This window comes from Orycteropus afer, unplaced genomic scaffold (assembly GCF_000298275.1).
Source record: "Orycteropus afer afer isolate SDZICR_OR568_19922 unplaced genomic scaffold, OryAfe1.0 scaffold00019, whole genome shotgun sequence".
NCBI lineage: Eukaryota > Metazoa > Chordata > Mammalia > Tubulidentata > Orycteropodidae > Orycteropus > Orycteropus afer.
This window is the reverse complement of record NW_006921606.1, coordinates 3,022,984-3,038,084: the sequence shown is the minus strand read 5'-3', so window position 1 is coordinate 3,038,084 and position 15,101 is coordinate 3,022,984. Positions and strand designations below refer to the sequence as shown.

General features: G+C 41.3%; 1 protein-coding gene across 1 annotated transcript in view; it reads left to right on the top strand.

The window, feature by feature from the left end:
- LRRK1 (leucine rich repeat kinase 1) overlaps positions 1 to 15,101 on the top strand; it is a 359,564-nt gene that overhangs the window by 295,993 nt on the left and 48,470 nt on the right. The window contains exon 20 of the mRNA XM_007959936.1: positions 10,684 to 10,855. Coding sequence (XP_007958127.1) covers positions 10,684 to 10,855 — 172 coding nt within the window. The remainder of the gene's footprint in view (positions 1 to 10,683; positions 10,856 to 15,101) is intronic.

Here is a 15,101-nt window from a genome sequence, read left to right as displayed (position 1 = left end):
CAGGGGACATCAAGCTCAATTGGCATAACATACTATACAAAACATTGTTCCACCTCCTACTTTGGCGAGTAGCGACTGGGACCTTAAAAGCTAGCAAGCTTCCATCTAGATGCAACGATGGGTCTCCTCTTCCAGAGCAAAGAAGAATGAAGAAACCAAAATTCGTGGAACCAAATAGTCCTAGCAACTGGTACACCATCCAATCTGCAGCCTATACGACTATGAGACCAGAAGAACTAGATTGGTGCCTGGCTACTACTGTCATCCACTTGAAAGGGCATCTATGTTGGAAATCCTTGATAGAGAGGGAGAACAATGTGGAACAAAACTCAAAATCATGTGGAGAAAAAAAAAGCCGGGGGGGGGGACCAAGTTTGCTGGTCCGATAGAGCCTGGTGGAACCACTGAGACTATGGCCCCTAGCAGTCCTTCAGATCTGGAATTGAACCCACACCTGTGGTTTCCACCGAAAGAAAAGACAGGCATATGAGTTGAACATTTACCTCAAGTAGATAGACTCCTTGGAGAGAACCATCATGGGAGAAAGAAGGGCTGCTTATGCACAGGGAGACAGCTCCGGCGGCAGGAGTGCATGGAGGGACGGACACAGGGAAGAGGTAACTATGGGTAGGAAGTGTGAGGGGAGCTGTTGCATTGTGGTAAACTGTGGTCAATGTCATAAGACAAAGTGTATGTGAACCACTGTATGGTAAGTAAATTTGCCCTGTAAACTTTCACCCAAATCACAATAAAAAAGGGTTGGGGCAGGAAAGAAAGAGAAGACCAAAATTGATGTCAGAATAGACTTTTAAAGTTGCTCCTGAATAGCTAAAGCAAATGGAAGAAATGATAAAGTAAAAGAGCTGAACAGAAGATTTCAAAGAGCAGCTTGAGAAAACAAAGTGAAGTATTATAGTGACATGTGCAAAGACCTGGAGTTAGAAAATAAAAAAGGGAGAACACACTCAGCATTTTTCAAGCTGAAAGAACTGAAGAAAACATTCAAGCCCCGAGTTACAGTATTGAAAGATTCTATGGACAAAATATTGAAGGGTACTGGAACCATCAGAATAAAATGAAAGCACTGCAGTCCCTGTAGCAAAAACAATTGGTTGATGTTCAGCCATTTCAGGAGATAGCATGTGATCAAGAACCTCTGGTACTAAAGGAAGAAGACCAAGCTTCACTAAAGGCATTGGAGAAAAAGAAGGCTTCAGGAACTGACAGAATACCAATTGAGATGTTTCAACAAAGAGATGCAACCCTGGAAGTGCTTGCTCTTCTATGTCAAGAAATTTGGAAGACAGCTACTATCTTAGGCTGGGTTCTCTATAGAAGCAAAACAAGTAAAGCTTATATATCTAGAGAGAAATTCATCTTAGGAAAATGGCTCACACAGTTATAGAGGGGCAAGTCCAAGTTCCTGGATCAAACATCAAGCTGGAGGCATTTCCCAACTCATGCAGCTGCAAGGGCTGAGGAGCTCAAGATTTGCAGGCAGTATAACAGGCTGCTGACTTCAGTGCATAATGAATCCAAGATCAGCAGGCATAATGGTGGATTGTAGGCTCACCGGACAGCTGCAGGCAGCATGAGAGGATCCAGATCCACAGAAGGTTCCCAAATTTTCCCAGGATGTCCATATATGTATTGGAAGCAAGCCACATCCCTAAGGAAACTCCCTTTGAACTGATTAGCTACTCAAAGCATGTACATCAGATCTCATCATGGAAATGACCACACCACAACTACTTAAACCACTCAGAATCATGGTCCAGGCAAACTGATACACAACCCCAACTATTACAGCTATCTACCCAACAGATTGGAAGAAATCCATATTTGTGCCCATTCCAAAGAAATGTGATTGAACAGAATGCAGAAAATATCAAACAGTATCATTAATATCACACACAAGTAATATTTTGCTAAAGATGATTCAAAAACAGTTGCAGTAGCACATCAACAAGGAACTGCCAAAAATTCAAGCCAGATTCAGAAGTTGACTTGGAACAAGGTATATCATTGCTGATGTCAGATGGATCTTGGCTGAAAGCAAATACCAGAAAGATGTTTACCTGTGTTTTATTGACTATGCAAAGTCATTTGACTGTGTGGATCATGACAAATTATGGATTGCATTGCAAAGAATGGGAATTCCAGAACATGTGCTCATATGGAACCTGTACATAGACCAAGAGGCATTCTTTCAAAGAGCACAAGGGATGTTGTTGTTGCTGTAGTTGTTATTAGGTTCCATCATGTCAGTTCCAACTCATAGCAACCCTGTATACAACAGAATGAAACATGCCTCCATCCTGCACCATCCTCACAATCTTGAGCCACCATGTTGCAGCCACTATGTCAATCCATTGCATTGAGGATCATCTTCTTTTTTTGCAGACCCTCAATTTTACCAAGGATGATGTCCTTCTCCAGGGACTGGTCCCTCCTGATAACATATCCAAAGTGTGTAAGATGAAGTCTCATCACCCTCGCATCTAAAGAACATTCAGGCTGCACTTCCTCCAAGACAGATTTGTTTGTTCTTCTGGCACTCCATGATATGTTTAATTTTCTTCACCAACACCATAATTCAAGTGCATCAGTTCTTCTTTGGTCTTGATTATTCACTTTCTAGCTTTCACATACAAATGAGGCAATAGAAGATACCATGGTTTGGGTCAAGTACGCCTTATTCTTCAGAGTGACATCTTTAAAGACATCCTTTGCAGCAGGTTTGCCCAACGCAATCTGCAATCAGATGTCATTTCATTTTTTGACTGTTGCTTCTGTGGACACTTATTGTGCATATAAGTAAAATGAAATCCTTGACAAATTCAGTCTTTTCTCCATTCATCATGATGTTGCTTATTGGGCTATTTGCTGTGTGGTTTAAAATCATGAAAGGTTTTCAGGATTGTATTTTTTTACTATACTTATTCATTTTGTATGCTAAGGAAATAATCTGAGAAACTGGACTATATGAAGAAGAATGAAGCATCAAGATTGTAGGAAGACTCGTTAACAACTTGTAATATACAGATGATACAACTTTGCTTGCTTAAAATAAAGAAGACTTGAAGCACTTACTGGTTAAGATCAGACACTACAGCCTTAAGTATAGATTACACCTCAATATAAAGAAAACAAAAATCCTCACAACTGGACCAATAAGTAATATCATGATAAGCGGATTAAATACTAAAGTTGTCAAATATTTCATTTTACTTGGATTTGTAGAAAACTCCAACACCTCAGCATCAAAAAGACAAGCAATCCAATTAAAAAAGACATGAACAAACACTTCCCCAAAGAAGATATTCAGGCAGCCATTAAACTCATGAAGAAATATTCACGATCATTAGCCATTGTTGTTGTTTTTTGTTGTGTGCCGTCGAGTCGGACCCGACTCATAGTGACCCCTCCTTAGGTTTCCGAGGCAGTATCACTACAGAAGTAAATTGCCCCATCTTCCTTCTGAGGTCATTAGCCATTAGGGAGATGCAAATCAAAACAACAATGGCATACCGTCTCATCCCAGCACTAATAGCAAAGTTCCACAAGACAGAAAATAACAAATGCTGGCAAGGATGTGGAGAGATTGGGACTCTCATACACTGCTGGTGGAAATGTAAAATGACACAACCACTGTGGAAATTGGTATGGCAATTCCTTAAAAAGTCAGAAATAAAAATGCCATTTGGTCCAGAAATCCTATTACTAGGTATAGATCCTAAAGAAGTGAGAGCCAGGACATGAATAGATATATCCACACCCATGTTCATCACAGCACTGTTCACAATAGCGAAGAGATGGGAACAACCTAAGTGCCTCTCAATGGATGAATGGATAACCAAGCTATGGTACATACACACAATGGAATACTATGCAACCCTAAAAAAATAATGTAGAATCCTTGAAACACCTCATAATGTGAATGAAATTGGAGGACATTATACTGAGTGAAATAAGTCAGTCACAGAAGGATAAATAATGTATTAGTCCATATTATAAAAACTCAAGGAAAGGTTTATATAGGGAAGGAAACTTTCTCTGTTGGTTACCAGGGATGGGAGGGGAGAGGAAGGAAAATTGCTAGATAGGTAAGAGACAGGTATTGATTTGGGTGAAGGAAAAGAAAAAAAAAAATTCATTTTACTTGGATCCACAATCAATGCCCACGGAAGCAGCAGTCAAGAAATCAAACATTATTGCATTTGGCAAATCTGCTCCAAAAGACCTCTTTAAAGTGTTAAAAAAACAAATATGTCACCTTGCAGACTAAGGTGTGCCTGACCCAAGCTATGGTATTTTTAGTCACCTCGTATGTATGCAAAAGTTGGACAATGAATAAGGAAGACTGAAGAAGAATTGATTCATCTGAATGATGGTATTGGTGAAGAATGTTAACTATACCATGGTCTGCTAGAAGAATGAACAAATCTACCTAAGAAGAAATACAGCCAGAATTCTACTTAGAATCAAGGATGGTGAGACTTCGTTTCATGTACTTTGGACATGTTGTCAGAAGAGATCCTTGGTAAAGTAGAGGGTCAGCAAAAAAGAGGGATACCCTCAACAAGATGGATCAACACAATGGCTGCAACAATGGGCTCAAACATAGCAACCATTGTGAGGATCGCACAGGTCCAGCCAGTGTTTTGTTCTATTGTATATGGAGTCACTTTGAGTCAGAACTGACTTGACAGCACCAACCAACAACATACTTTATTTCTATATTATAGCCACTAACCTATATGTCAGGGAGTTCTGGTAGCATAGTGGCTAAGACACTTGCCTGCTAACCAGACGGCTGGTGGTTCAAACCCACCAGCCACTCCTCGGAAGGAAGGTTGGGCAATCCTACTTCCGTAGTGATACTGCCTCGGAAACCCAAGGAGGGGTCGCTATGAGTCAGGTTTGACTCGACGGCACATAACAACAACAACCTATATGTCTATCCTTATGCCAAAGGAATCCTTGTAGCATAGTGGTTAAGCACTTGGCTGCTAACCTAAAGGTTGGTGGTTTGAACCCACCAGCCACTCCATGGAGAACGATGTGGCAGTGTGCTTCTGTAAAGATTTACAGCCTTTAAAAACCTATGGGGAAGTTCTACTCTCTCCTATAGGGTTACAATGAGTTAGGATCAACTTGATGGAAATGGGTTATCCTTATGCCAATAACAAACTATACTGATTATTGTAACTTTAGACTAAGACTTGAAATCAAATTGTATAAACCCTCTATATTAATTTCCTATGGCTGCTATAACAAATTATCACAAATTGCATAGCTTAAAACAACACACATTTATTCTCTTATGGTTCTGGAGGCCAGAAGTCCAAAATCAGTTTCACTGGGCCGAAATCAGCCTGTCAGCAGGGCTACTCTGTCTCTGAAGTTCTAGCCAGAATCGATTTAACTTCCTTACTTTTTCTAACTTCTAGAGTTGCATTCCTTGTATTACTTGGCAATGTATTTCTTCAGCAATGTAGTATTTTGCTTCAGTGGTCACATTGACTTCTTTTGTGTAAACTCTCCCTCTCCTTGCCTCTTATAAAGACACTTACAGTTGCATTTAGGGCTCACTTGCATAATCTAAAATAATCTCCCCATCTTCAAAATCCTTAACTTAATCATCTCTGCAAAGTCGCTTTCACCATGTAAGGCAACATTCTTAGATTCCAGGAATTAGGCCCTGGGTATCTTCAGGGACCATTATTCAGCCTGCCACACCCTCCAAATTTGTTCTTCATTTTCAAGAATTATTTTTGCTAGTCTAGGTTCTTTGCATTTCTATCTAAATTTTAGAATCAGTTTGTTTTTACCCAACCCCTGCTGGAGGGGGGCAGGGAAACACTGTTTTCAGTGTTCATATCCTATGCATCTTTTATTAAATTTATTTCTACGTAATTTATAGGAGCTCTGGTAGCAGAGTGCCTAAGGCACTTGACTGCTAACCAGAAGACTGGCAGTTCAAATCCACCAGCCACTCCTCAGAAGGAAGGTTGGGCAATCTACTTCCGTAGTGATATCACCTCAGAAACCCAAGGAGGGGTTGCTATGAGTCGGGTCCAACTCGATGGCAAATAACAACAACAACAACATATAATGTATGTTCTTTGCTGTATTTCCAATTGAATTTTCAATTGACTGTTGCTAGTATACAGAGACACTTGATTTTTATATATTTATTTTATATCCAGAAACCTTGATAAATTCATTAATTAGGGCTAGTAGATATTTTGTGATTTCTCAGGATTTTCTAAATACACAATCTTGTTGTCTATGGAAAAAAAATAGTTTAACTTCTACTTTCTAATTAATATTCCAATTTTAGTATATAAACTGCCAAAACAAGTACTTTCTAATTTTTTGCATAGTTTATATTCCCTCTTTGCCTAATTTCATTGGCTAGGATCTCTAGTAAAAGATTGAGTAGATGAGGTGAGAAGAAGTGTCCTTGTCTTATTAGTGATGTCAAAGGGAAAAAGCTTTGTCTTTCACCACTAAGTATGATGTCAGCTGTAGGGTTTTTTAAATAGATCTCCTTTAGCAGAGTGAGGAAATTCCCTTCTTTGCCTAATTTGCTGAGATTTTTGCATTGGCTAGTGTAGAAATATATATAAAAAGATAATTTTCTTAAGAATTTTCTATGTTCATAAGGGATCATGATCTGCACTTTTTTTTCCCCCCATGATCCGTACTTTTTAAATGTCTTTATTAGATTTGGGTTGTCCTGACTTCATAAAGTGAGTTGCAAATTTCCTCCTCTACTTTCTATAAGAGTTTGTATAAGATTACTATTACATCTTCCTTAACTTTTTGATAGAATTCATCAATAAAACCATCTGGGCCTGAAGTTTCCTTCATGGAAAAGTTTTTAATTGCAGATTCAATCTCTTTAATAGGTTTGGGCTTATTCACATTTTCTATTTGTTATTCTGTCAGTTTTGGCTTCATTGACAGAGTGCTCTAACCAGGAAATTGATCCATGCTCTTTATAAGCTTTTATTTAAGCTTTTTTTCGTTAAATTCTTACTGCCGAGGCTTGATGTCCATCAACTCTTTAGTATTAAATTATTTTTTCTCACTATTAGATGTATCTTCCTGGGTTGCTAAATTGAAAAACACACCCCAGGAGAGAAGGGGCTTGGAGGACAGGGTGTAGTGCATGGTTCCAGTGCAGATTCCAGTCCCCATAGTAACCCCCTTTGAGTTTCCGAGGCAGTAAATCTTTACAGAAGTAGATTGCCCAGTCTCCCACAGAGTGGCTGGTGGGTTTGAACCACCAACCTTCTGGTTAGCAGTCAAATGCCTTAGGCACTATCCCACCAGAGCTCTGTAAATTAGACAATACATGTAAAATATTTAGAACAGTGTTTCTTACATAGTAAGATATCTAAATTGTATAGTTAATACTATTATCATTGTTACTGCTTCTTTGTGTTCAGTGCCCACAGCTGTGGTTCCTGTGGGTGGATGGATGGATGGATGAATAGGTAGGTAGGTAGATAGATAGATAGACAGACAGACAGACAGATAGCTGCCAGTGAGTCAACTCCAACTTAGTGACCTTATGTACAACAGAATAAAACATTTCCAGGTCCTGTGGCATCCTTGTTTGCAGTCATGTTCAAGTCCATCTTTGTGTAGCTGTTGTGCCAATCCATCTCATCAAGGGTCTTCTTTACCCTCACTGACCCTCTACATCACCAAACATGATGTCTTCTTCCAGGAACTGATCCCTCCTGATGACATGTCCAAAGCAAGCAAGTTGAATAGTGTTCTGCTGTGATGCATAAAGTTTTCATTGGCTAATTGTCAGAAGTAGATCTCCAGGCCTATCTTCCTAGTCTTTGTCTGAAAGCTCCACTGAAACCTGTCCACCATGGGTGATCCTGCTAGTATTTGAAATACCAGTGACATAGCTTCCAGCATCATAGCAACACACAAGCTACTATAATATGACAGGCTGACTCTCTTGTCATCTTACTGAGAAAGTCTTTTCTGATTGTAATTGGTCTCAAATTAAATGCCAGGTGTCTTGTGAAAAGGCTCAACTCACCTTGAGAGCTGGCTTCATTTGCCGGAGTTTGACTCTGTCCATGTTCTGTGATGGCCTCTAAATCACCTCTGCCTCTAAGATAATTATTGACCAGAAGAGCTCGATGGTTCTTGGCTACCAACTGTTCCAACCAGAGCACAACAGATGGTCCCATAGAGAATGGGAAAAAATATAGAAAAAAATTCAGATTCCTAAAAAGACCAGACTCACTGGACTGGTATAAACGAGAAAAACCCCCAAAACCGTTACCCTGGGATACCCTTTAAACTTAGAACTCAAATCACTCCCAGACATCACCTATCAGCCAGAAGATAGAGTGGCTCATAAGATAAATTATATCACCCATGAGTACTGTGCTTCTCTAAACAATCATCTAAATGAAACCTCAAGATCAACATTTACCCTAGACCAAAGATGAGAAAGTATGAAAGAACAAGGAAGATTAATAGGAATAATACAACCAGAATGGAAATTATGAGAGTGCTGACACATTGTGAATAGTATAACTAATGTCACTGAACAATATGTATTAAAAAAAAACTCACTGCCATTTAGTTGATTCTCATAGAGAGCCCCATTGGGTTTCTGAGGTGGTAAATCTTTATGTAAGTAGCTTGCCCCATCTTCCTCCAATGGAGCAGCTGATGGGTTTGAGCTGCCAACCTTCTGGTTAGCTGTCAAATGTCTTAGGCACTATGCCACTAGAGCTTCTTAATAGTATGTATAGAAATTGTTAAATGAGAACCTCATTTCCTATGTAAATTCCTCCAAAATCACAATAAAATATTTAAAAATAAATAAATAAAATTGCATTTGAAAATTAAAAAAATAATTTTGAGCACCTGCTATGTGTGTGCACTATGCTGGGACATCTGGTGTAGAGATTGCTCACTGCCCTCATGCAGCACATATGTTCAAAGTAAAGAGATGAAACCATAAGCAGAGAGTCCCAAGGCATGATGGGCATGAGGAGGTCGCATGAAGTGAGCGGACAAAACAACAGATCAGCACTATTCACTATAGAGAGGTGAGGGGGCAGCAGTGGTTCAGTAGTAGAGTTTTCACCTTCCATGCAAGAGACCTGGGTTCAATTCCTGGCCAATGTACCTCATTTGCAGCCACCATCCAGTCTGTGGTGCAGTGCCCAAGGCATTTGACTGCTAACCAGAAAGTTGGTGGTTCAAACCCACCAGCCACTCCACAGAAGGAAGATGGGGCAATCTACTTCTGTAAATATTTATTGCCTTGGAAACCCAATGGGGCTCACTATGAGTTGGAATCAACTCGATGGCAGTGGGTTTGGGTTTTGGGGTTTGTTTGTTTTGTTTTGTTTTCCCCCCGGTATCCAGTCTGTCAATGAAGGCTTGCGTTTTGCTATGATGCTGCATAGGTTTCAGCAGAGCTTCCAGACTGAGACAGGTTAGGAAGAAAGACCTGGCAATCTACTTCTGAAAATCAGCCAATGACAACCCTATGGTGGGAATAGTCTGAAATGAATGAATGAAAAGGAGCTTACCTTCTCGCCTGTTCCCACTGGGCCTTGACCAGGGTTCAAGACTTCCCCTGCAGTCTCAATTCATCCTTTCCACAGTCCTGTGAGAATGGTGTCCTTTCTCTTCCTGTTTCCCAGGAGAGGAAACAGAAATTCAGCGAGGTGGAGAAGTAGAGTGCTCAAGACACGGAACGTGCAAGTTCAGAGCAGGCCAACAAGGCTGTAATTGAATTTTCCTTATAAAACATTTTAGTAGTATCTTCCAGATATTTCTAAAGACATTTATTGGGCCTAAACTGATTTATTTTAAAGAATTAAGAGAGCCAAAAGCAAAGCCTTTGTTAAGAAAAAGACTTGGTGTGTGCACATCTCCAGGTTGCTGTGGCGGCAGCTCCTAGGGGGAGCTTCTCTCCACCCTCCATACCCCACTCTGTGACTCCACAGGCACAGACAGGCTGGCTTCCACACACTCTGAGGGACCTCCCAGGCTCCAGCTGTAATTGTTTTAAAATGACAACAGGCATGAATGCCTCTCTGACACAGTGACATGGCGTTTTTGTGGTGAGCAACAGTGTTCTCATAAAATATCCCTCTTTTGCACAAATGGCCTCATTCTGACTTTGAAGGCAATCGTGTTGTCTCCATTGGCCAAGAACAATAAATAGCTTGGAAGGCCAAAAACATTACTCCGACCCCAGTATCCCCATCATCCTTAGAACTGCACAGCTGTATTTGTTTTTCCTTTACTAACCCAAGATAATTTTAAGTGATTTCCCAATCACAACCCCATCTATGGGGAATCAACTCCAATTTGCTTTGTCTGACATTTTTATGACCACAGATGTTTTCAAGACATATTTTCTTTCCGTAGCATTATTCTAATGTCTCTTAGAAACCTTATGAATATGTGGAGTGCACCCATCTTCATTTTCCCTGGGAGCACTTAGTCTTAGCACATAAACCACTCTCTGTTTCTGAAAACAAAATTCTGAAGGCCCTGAGATGTTTCTACAGTGCCAATCCCAGACCATGCTGTCCATGGTGTATGTTGTGTGTAAGAGGCCTTGCGGCAAAGCTGGGGCTGCACTGTTCACTTGTCCCCTTTGATGTGTTTCAGCTACCTATTGCCACACCTCCTTCCCTCCAAGCCTGGCCTAGACACCCACGGCATGCGACATCCCACAGGCAACACCATCCAGAGGGTGTTTAAGATGAGCTTCGTTCCTATTGGTTTCTGGCAGAGGTTTATAGCGAGGATGCTCATCAGCCTGGCAGAGATGGACCTCCAGGTAACTGCCTTTCTGTGTGGGGGATGCCAGCAAGGTGCTGAGGGAGATGCTTTTGTCTGATGGGAGCTACGGAAGACCAGCTCCTGTCTCGGGAGCTAATGCCACTTTCACAGGACAAGCTCAGTGGAGTCTGCCTTCTCTTTTCTAGGAGGAGGGGCTCTTGCTTAAGCTAGAACATCCCTTTAAGTACAATTCTGAACTTTAACCCTCACTAGAATCCCCTGGAGGGCATGTTAGGGCCCAGGTGGCTGGGCCCATCCCCACAAAATCTGTTTCAAGAGGTGTGATGTGGTGTGGGAACCAAGAGTTTGCACTTCCAACCATTTCCCAGGTGATGCTGCTGGTACAAAACCATGGCTGGTTTGGGGACCCTGGCTGTACCCTAGAGTCACCTGTGGAGCTCTTAAACTTAACAGACATATCTTAGTTATCTAGTACTTCTATACCAGAAGTACCACAAGCAGCTTTAACAAACAAATTTATTTTCTCACAGTTCAGTTGACTAGAAGTCAAAATTCAGAGCACCACCTCTAGGGGAAAGCTATTGCTGTCTACCAGCTTTGAAGGAATGTTTTTGTCTCTTCAGCTTCTGCTTCCTGGTTCCTTGGAGATTTCCATGTGTCTTGGCTTCTTTCTTACCCCATCTCTGCTTCTCTCAATTCAATCCATAGCATCCCACCCTTTGGTCCCCCAAAATTCATGTAAAACACATTTACCCCATCACATCATCCCAAAAGTCTTAAATCAACTCCAAGTCCAAAATCTCATCTTCTGAATAATCTGAATCAAATATGACTTTAGATATATTCATCCTGAGGCAAAATTCCTCTTCATCTGTGAAATGTAAAGGATGAGTTATCTGCTTCCAAAGTACAATGATAGAACAGTTACAGGATAGACATTTCCATTACAAATGGGAGAAATTGGAGGGAAAGAAAGGATAACAGGTACCAAGCAAGTCCAAAACATAGCAGAACAAATTACATTAGCTCTCAAGGCTTGAAAATAATCCTCTGTTCTCTGAGACCATCTGGGCAATGGCCCTGCCCACCAGATCTGTGTGTTGGCCGTGCCCTCTGAACTCTAGGTGGAGACCCCTTGGCCCTGGGCTTCAGCTCCACCTTTCAGGCCCTATGGGTTGGCAACTCTGCTCCCTCAGCTTTAGACAGCCCCATTCTCCTATTTATCCTTGAATTCTCCTTAAATGGAAATTCAGATCCCACCCTCTTGTCCCCAGTAGACCCCTTTCTTCTACCCCTTGGGCATAGCAGCCCCATCCCTTCAGCTTTGGGAAGTGGCCCCATTGCTCTGGCACATCTTAATGGCAGCCCCACCCTCTGGAAAATATCCAACTCTGAAAACTAAGAGGCTTTGGGCCTACCCTTTGAAAATCTAGAGGCCATAGCCCCACTCTTTGAGACCTAGACAGCTCTGCTTCCTATGCCACTTCCATCAGTTCTGCTGATCTCCAAGCTGCTCTACGTATGATTCTTTTCTTGGAAGACAACAGATGTAGCTCCTTTGGCCTGTTTTCTGCCTGTAGAATTCCAAGAGACAGACAGTGTTCTCTCCTTTCTGTCTCTTCTGTCTAAGGCGATGGGTTTTCTGCTGTTGTAGTTGGTTAGATCCATCAGTCACAGCTTAATCTCTTTAACAAAAGTGAGTGTAGCCATGTCCTTGGTGAAAATCTTCTCACGCATTTCCTTAGTTTGTACAACAGAATATTTCAAACCTTTAAATTTTCTTTTCATTTTGCACAATTCATTTTTTTTTTTTTTTAATTAGGATTTGGGTGAAGATTTACAGAGTAAATTCACTTTTCATACAGCAGTTCACATATACTTTGTCTCATGTCATTGACCAAAATTTACAATGCAGCAGCTCCCCTCCCACTTCCTCCCCATAGTTACCTCCTCCCAGTGTCCATCCCTTCATACTCTTCTGCACCCTGAGCTATCTCCCTGTGCATAAGCAGCCCTTCCTTCTCCCATGATTGTTCTCTCCAGGGCATGTGTCTACTTGAGGTAAATGTTTAACTCACATGCCTGTACTTTGTTTGGCTGGAAACCACAGTTGTGGGTTCAATTCCAGACCTGAAGGGCAGCTAGGGGCCATAGTCTCAGTGGTTACACCAGGTTCTATTGGACCAGCAAACCTGGTCCCCACCTTCTTTTTTTTTTTTTTTTTTTTTGCCTCCAAATGATTTTGAGTTTTGTACCACATTGTTCTCCCTCTTTATGCAGGATCTCCTACATCCCTTCCAAGTGGATGGCAGTGGTAGCTGGGCACCATCTAGTTCTTCTGGTCTCATAGTTGTATAGGTTGCAGATCTGATGGTGTACCAGTCTCTAGGACTGGTTGTTTCCATTAATTTTGGTTTTCTTCTTTCTTCTTAACGAGGAGAGACCCATTGTTGCATCTAGATGGCAGCTTCCTAGCTTTTAAGGTCCCAGTCGCTACTCGCCAAAGTAGTATGTGGAACAATGTTTTGTATAGTATGTTATGCCAATTGAGCTTGATGTCCCCTGCGACTATGGTCCCAAGCCCGCAGGATCAACTACTCGGTCCCTCTGGGTAGCTGGCTGTGACCAAGTAATGACCATAACCTTGCCCCTTGTCAGCTCTACTATACACCTGGGAATTCTCATCATTCACATGAACTTATAGGCCCATTGTCTGCCAACCCTATATATGATCTTGGATACACTCTCCATTTAGACATACCTAATTGTTTAGCTTGTTCACCTATCTATCCGTCCCTATACCCATGTTTGCTTTCACTGACAACTCAGTACTGTATATGCAAAGGGGTTCATATTTGTTGTCTGTACTGCCCATGTAACTCTCTATGTCTTTCTCATCCTCAGTGCTGCCATATTGGTCACTCACATTGCACAATTCATTTTCTAAGTCCATCTCTTTCTTCTTGTGTTTTCCTATAAGCAGCAAGGATAAACCACTTGGCCCCTTTAAGATCTTACTTTGAAATCTCTTCAGCCAGATAACCAATTTCATCACTTTTAAGTTCTATCTTGCATCAAACACTTGAACATAATTCAGAAAAGTTTTATGCCACTGCATAAAAAGTATCACCTTTCCTCTATCATTCAGTCATATGTTCATCATGTTCTTTTAAAGCCTCACCAGAAGCACATTTAATGTCCACATTTCTAGCAACATTCTGTTACTGGCACCATATGTATTCTCTAAGATAATAGAGACTTTCTCTATAGCTCTTTTTACCTCCTTCTGAGCCCTCACCAGAATTGCCTTTGACCGCCATAATTCTACCAACAGTCTCTTCAAGGAAATATAGGCTTTTACTACTAGACACTTTATAACTCTTCCAGCCTCTACCCTTTGTTGTTGTTAGGTGCTATCAAGTTGGCTCTGGCTCATAGCGACCCTATGTACAACACAACAAACCACAGCCAAGTCCTGCACCAGCCTTACAATCCTTGTTATACCTGAGCCCATTGTTGTAGCCACTGTGTCAATCCATCTCATTGAGGGCCTTCCCCATTTTTGCTGACCTTCCACTTTACCAAGCATGATATCCTTCTCCAGGTAATGGTCCCTTCCGACACCATGACCAAAGTAGGTGAGACAAAGTCTAGCCATTCTCATGTCCAAGGAGCATTCTGGCTGCATTTCTTCCATGACAGATTTTTTAGTTCTTCTGTAGTCCATGGTACTTTGAGTATTCTTCACCAACACCACGATGCAAAAGCATCAACTCTTCTTCAGTCTTCCTTATTCACTGTCCAGCTTTCACATGCATATGAGGTGACTGAAAAACACCATGGCTTGGATTAAGCACACCTCAGTCTTCAAAGAGACCTCTTTGTTCTTCAGCGCTTTAAAGAGGTCTTTTCAGTAGATTTGCCCAGTGCAATTTGTCATCTCATTTCTTTCTTTTTTTTTTTTTTTTAATTGTGATTTGGGTGAAGATTTACAGAGAAGATTCATTTTCCATACAGCAGTTCACATACACTTTGTCTCATGACATTGACCACAGTTTAACACAATGCAACAGCTCCCCTCCCACTTCCTCCCCATAGTTAGTACTTCCCAGTGTCCATCTCTCTGTGGACTCCTGCCCCTTGAGTTGTCTCCCTGTGCAAAAGCAGCCCTTCTTTCTCCCATGATTGTTCTCTCCAAGGAGTGTATCTACCTGAGGTAAATGTTCAACTCATATGCCTGTCTTTTGTTTGGCTGGAAACCACGGCTGTGGGTTCAATTCCAG